Source organism: Castor canadensis, chromosome 1 (genome assembly GCF_047511655.1).
Source record: "Castor canadensis chromosome 1, mCasCan1.hap1v2, whole genome shotgun sequence".
In the NCBI taxonomy this organism is placed as follows: Eukaryota; Metazoa; Chordata; class Mammalia; order Rodentia; family Castoridae; genus Castor; species Castor canadensis.
The window spans coordinates 146,365,173-146,371,172 of record NC_133386.1 but is presented as its reverse complement, the minus strand read 5'-3'; the positions used below and the strand labels follow the sequence as shown (position 1 = coordinate 146,371,172).

The following is a 6,000-nucleotide window of genomic DNA, read 5'->3' as shown; positions in this document are numbered from 1 at the left end:
TTCTTACAATGAAAAAATCCATATTTCATTTGGATCCAGCAGATCCAATGTAAATGACACATTTAAGTTTGTAAATGGAAGTAAACATTGGCTTTCCATATTTATAGGAGATCTTCACTATATTAAGTGATTAAGTTAATAGTAAATATCAAGCACAAATATTCCTTAAATCATTGATTTTGTTAATTATGGATTTATGTTTAATTTAACTTAGAAGAACGAATGTGTTTTTGCCATTAGTTTTCTCATGGCTTCTTTCACCTCCTTGTTCCTGAGACTGTAAATGAGCGGGTTCAACATGGGGATCACCACTGTGTAGATCACAGAGGCCACTTTGACCTGATCAGCTGAATAGCTGGACTTGGGCATCACATATACAAACAAAACTGTCCCATAAAACAAAGTGACTGCAGTGAGATGGGAAGTGCAGGTAGAGAAGGCCTTGTTCCTTCCCTCAGTAGAGCGCATCTTCATGATTGAATGGAGGATGTATATGTAGGATACAATTATGGTAAACAAAGTGCTCATAAGGACAGATGCAGAAGAGATGGAAGGAGATATTTCAGCAATATAAAGATGGCCACAAGAAAGCTTCAGTAGTGGGAAGAGGTCACAGAAAAAATGATTGATTTTATTTGGACCACAGAAGGTCAGGTTCATGAAACAGCCTGTAAATGATGATGCATTCATGCATCCACCCAGGTAGGACGCCCCCAGTAGAAGGAAGCAGACTGTTGGGGACATTTGGGTGGAGTAGAGCAGAGGCGAGCAGATGGCCACATAGCGATCATAGGCCATGGTGGCCAGAAGGAAGCACTCTGTAGTCCCAAAAGCAACATCAGAGCCAAGCTGGGCTATACAGCCAGTGAGAGGAATAGCAGTTTTTTCTTGTAAGAAGCTGATGATCATGACCGGTGTGACTGATGTGGAGTACCCAATGTCCACAAAGGCCAGATGACTGAGGAAGAGGTACATTGGGGTGTGAAGCTGCGGGCTGCATCGGATTAAGAGGATTATGCTGGTATTTCCTACTATGGTCACTATATAAACTGCTAGAAAAACCACAAAGAGGATGGCACATAGTGTACGATTGTCAGTTAATCCCAAAATAATGAATTCTGTCACTGCTGTATAATTTCCAGTCTCCATTTATCCATTTGATGAAGCCTGTTGAAACCAGAACCAGAGGAGATTAAATTGATTGAATTGTCCCAATAACTAATATGTATTCCTAAATATAATCTTGTAATTAAATTTTTAAAATGATGAACTTTGCCTTACTTAAAGAAAGCTTTGTGCACACAAATTTTGTTTTTAAATTCAGTGAAATATTAAAATCAAAGACTCAGTTACTTTAGGATCCAATCATTTAGTTCTTACTTCTATACTATAGAGTACATCTAATCCCTATGCACAAAATACACATAAATGGATACTAACATCACCATTGATTATAGCAATATAAACTGGAAATAACTTATATGTCCATAGGAAGGCCAGATCCTGGTTCTTCCATCCCCATCCCAAACCTGCCCTTGCATTCTGTTAGTAAATACTGTCTCCATACTATGTATAGCTTCCAGATTATGTATAGACTCCAAGCTATATGTAGTTTATTGGCAAATAATGACAGAGTTAACTTAGACATCTCTTTCTTTCTGTCTTGCTCATTTTCCTGGAATAAAAGGATTTATATATTTAGTTATAATAATTGATACTAAGACTTTATTGGAGTCTATATTCAAGTAGAAAAGGCCAAATAGGATTTTTATTGTTGTTAGGAAATAAGCATCCTAGATAATTTGCAAAGTGTCCCAGGACTTATCTCCTACACCATACCTTTTCATGTTTGTGGGATGGTATGAAGCAATAAGAAGAATCTAGCGTATGGACCAGCATTAAATAAGTGACAGGAAACACTGTGGACCTGCACTGAATACATTTTAGCTTTATCAATTCTAATAACCAATGATAGGAAAATAAGAATTGAGAACATTTGACTCACATTAAGAGGATTAGATGGAAGTATACAGCTAAGAAAGCTGGGAAGTTATACTGAAATATTAATTATCACTTGAGAACAATAATCCCATTATTCAAAATATAACATATGAACGAAGGACAGGGAGAATGTTAGCTATATTCATCCTTTCCCATGACTCTGCTCTAAAGACCAATGCATCCTTTAGAATAGTTTGCTTTTCCTTCAAGAACCTCTATTTAAAGACTCAGAAAAAAATACATGTATAACTATAAGCAACCTAACATCCTATCAAATTTTATTTAGACAGTATATATGAATCATGGTAATGGTATGCCATGGTTTGACTTCTACAAATATTGCTTCATTATTATCAGAGTCTGAATTTTTAAAATCTAAACAAAAACCTAGACCAGAAAAGAATTTTATATATTTGAAGAAAATAGATGTATGGAAGACACAATGTTTTCAAAGTTAGATACAGTTGTCAGTGCAGAAGATGAAATGATATTCACTAGTAACATGGAGTGTAGAGCCATCAAAGAGCATCAGTTTCTAGCTCTGCCTCTCGTAGTGTATGGGCCACAGGAAAATCAAAGAAATTTTTTTATCTTCTTTTGCCTTACCTGTAAAAAGGAGCTAATATACACCTCATATGATTCTTGTATTAATTTATATGCTATGGATAAAAATACCAAGCATTGTTTACAAAATAAAGAAATAAATTCTCTAAAAGTTTCCGTCAAATAATTTCTTATTTCTAAAACATACAGGAGGCGCAAGTATTTTTGTATCCTTAAAAAATACGTGCAAACTAGCAATATGTGTACTACAACACTGAGGTTAGGCTCCAAGGAATTGCTACTGCTCATCAGAGTCATATTTAAGAGTATTTTTGGTCATTTGGGATACAGCCCCAAATTGCTTACTTCATTGAAATTGCATATTAATTAGTTCACTTGTTTTGGAAAATTAACTCACAATCCAGTGGGACAGAGAACTTATGAGTATTTGTCTACAGGGACAGGGAAATAAAATATGCACATGATTATGGAAAAGTTTGTGAATGAAATGCTCTCTGAATGCTTAGAGGTTTCATTTGGTTTTAATTTATGACTTGAAAAAAAAAGCAGAAACGTGCTATAATTTAAGTAGACTTTTAGATCAAAATAAGTAACAGAACTATAGTGGTTTGTGGTACTTCTGCAATAAGGCTATGTTTAGAGGCCCAAGTTTTCATCTCATCTATGTTTAGAGATAATTTGAGTTTGTCAGAAGAGTTTAGTTTCTTCCATCTGTCCTAGAAAGACACAGTTCATTAAGGTGGTATAAGAGCACAACTGTGTCTAATGACTGACACAAATAGATGGCCATTGATTCCTTTAAAACATACCAAATCACATTTGGGAGAATTAAATTCCTTTCAAACCTGTCTTACCCCTAAAATTGGTTCATACCAATTGATTAGTACTCATAATTGAAGATCTTTTTTTTCCTTTGATGTGTAAGTCCATTGTCTATGACTTTTTTTGTATCCATGTTAATGGTCCAGTGCTAGAAATAAAATATAGACATTGTTAAATAGATGTTTGTTGAGCTGATGATAAACCATTTAAAAAGTCTTTTATGTATCAGCTACTGTGTTGTGATAAATAATCAAATGAACTCTCACATCTCTATCTTTACTCAATTATAATCATTCTTTAATTGTATGCCTCACCATGACTCTTGTCATGGAAGACTAACTTGTAATTTAGGTCTCGGTCTTAAATATAATTTGTCATTGAAACCTCCCTTGACATCTTGAACTAAGTCATATTCTTCTAGTGAAGATTATCAGAGAACCATGGAATATGTTTTACATTTATCACACTTATAATTGTATACCTACTGGTATAAATAATTGCTTAAGGTCTTTCTTGTCTGGTGTCCTATAATTACTGTAGTAGAAGGACTGCACAGCCCTTTATTCATGGCAGACTGCCATGTACATAGCAGTACAAAATGAATGAATAATCTTTTTAAATTTTTATTATTGTGGTAAGATCACTGTGTGGATCTCAGGATCTACTCTCTGAACCCAATTATTAGTGTACAATAAAGTATTCTTAACTATAGGTGTGATGTCATACAGCAGATCTCTAGAATTTATCCCTATTAATGTACCTAAAGCTACACGCCCATGGACTAGTAACTTTCCATTTTATCTACTTTCAGGCCATGGACCCATGAGTCTGTGAATTTGACTATTTTAGGTATCTTATATGAGTAGCATCATGTAGCATTTGGTCCATCTGTGACTGGCTTATTTTACTTAGCATTATATCCTCCATGACTGTCCATGCTGTTGAACATTGCAGAATCTCCTTCTTTTTAAAGGTTGATGAATATTCCATTATGTGTATGCTATTTTTCCTTTATTTTAGTCATCTGTTGATGTAGACTTAGGTGTCTTTCACATCTTGATTATTGTGAATAGTGCTGCAATGAACATCAAAGTGCTAATATTTCTTTGAAATACTTATTTCAGCTCTTCTGTATAAATACTCAAAGAAAGGTTACTGAAGCACATGGTAGTTTTATTCTTAATTTTTAAAGGAATCTCTATTCTGTTTTCTATAGTGGCTGCAGCATTTTGCATTCCTATCAACAGTGTATAAGGATTCTACATTCTCCACATCCATGAAAACACCTGTCTTCAAAAAAATAGTAGCCATCCTAACAAGAGTGAGTTGAAATCTAATTGTAGTTTTGATTTACATTTCATTTATGATTAGCAACATTGAACATCTTTTAAAACTCCATTGGCCATTTGTGTGTCTTCTTTGAAGAAATGTCCATTCAATTTCTTAGCCTATTTTAATTATTATTAAATAATTAATAATATTAATATTAAGTTAAAAGAGTGCTATATATTTTGGAAATAGCCCTTTATCAGATATATGATATACAGATATTTCCCTCATTCCATAAGGTACCTCTTCACTATGCTTGGTTTCTTTGTTCTTCAGGAACTTCTTTGTTTGATGTAATCTTATCTGTTTTAGCTTTTATTTTTACCTTTTATTGCCTGGGCTTTTGGGTTTATATCTAAGAAATTACTGCCTATAATGTCATAGATCTGTCCACCTATGATTTCTTTTATAGTTTTGGCTCTTATATTAAGTCTTTAACTCATCTTGAATTGAATTTTATTTAGTGTAAGATAAAGGCCCAATTTCATTCTTTTGTATTTAGCTATTTAGTTTTCCCACACTGTTTGATGGCAGAGAATTTCTATTCTCTACTATGTATTCATGCCACCTGTCTCAAAGACCATGTGAGTATATACGTGAGGGCTTATAAATGGAATTGCTTTCTAGTCATTTGTTATTTGTCTATCTTTATGCCAGTGCCATAGTTTTTTAATTACTGTGACTTTGAAATGTACTTTGAAGCCAAGAACTGACATTTGTTTTTCTTTCTCAAGACCATTTTCACTACTTGGAGTCTTTTATGATTCCATATGAATTTTTCAATTTATTTTTCTATTTATATAAGGATTTTCATTGGGATTTTAATAGGGATTGGTCTGAATCTATAAATCACTTTGGGCAGTACAAGTAGTATTAAGACATCTGAATACAGATGTCTTTCCATTTATTTATGTCTTCTACAGTTTTATTCACCAATGTTTTATAGGTATCAGTGTACAAGTCTTATGTTCTATGCATTTTAATGCTTTTGGGAATGAGACTGTTTTCCTAATTTCCTTTTCAAAGAATTCATTACTAGTATTCAGAAAAGGAGTTAGCTTTTTTTTTTTCATATCCTGTAGTTTTACTGAATTCTTTTTATTTTGTTCTGTCCCTGTCACTTTCAGTCCAAGCTGGTGTTGTGTTTTGAAGACATACACTTCTTTTTTTCTTTGAAATTTGAACTCAGGCCTAACACTTGTTATGCAGGTGCTCTGCCATCTGAGCAACCACACCAGCCCTTTTTTGTGTTGTGTGTTCTTGAGATGGGTCTCATGAACTATT

The 6,000-nt window shown here is 33.8% G+C and overlaps 1 protein-coding gene across 1 annotated transcript; it reads right to left on the bottom strand.

Annotated features, from left to right (window-relative positions):
- Positions 1–210: 210 nt before the first annotated feature.
- On the bottom strand, positions 211–1,149 carry LOC109680811 (olfactory receptor 5P4). Its single transcript, XM_020155494.1, has one exon. The coding sequence runs from the start codon at positions 1,147–1,149 to the stop codon at positions 211–213; it is 939 nt and encodes a 312-aa protein (XP_020011083.1).
- Positions 1,150–6,000: the final 4,851 nt, after the last annotated feature.

Bases quoted from the DNA above. Each gene is read 5' to 3' on its own strand.
- LOC109680811 (XM_020155494.1), bottom strand. From the start codon at position 1,149: ATGGAGACTGGAAATTATACAGCAGTGACAGAATTCATTATTTTGGGA.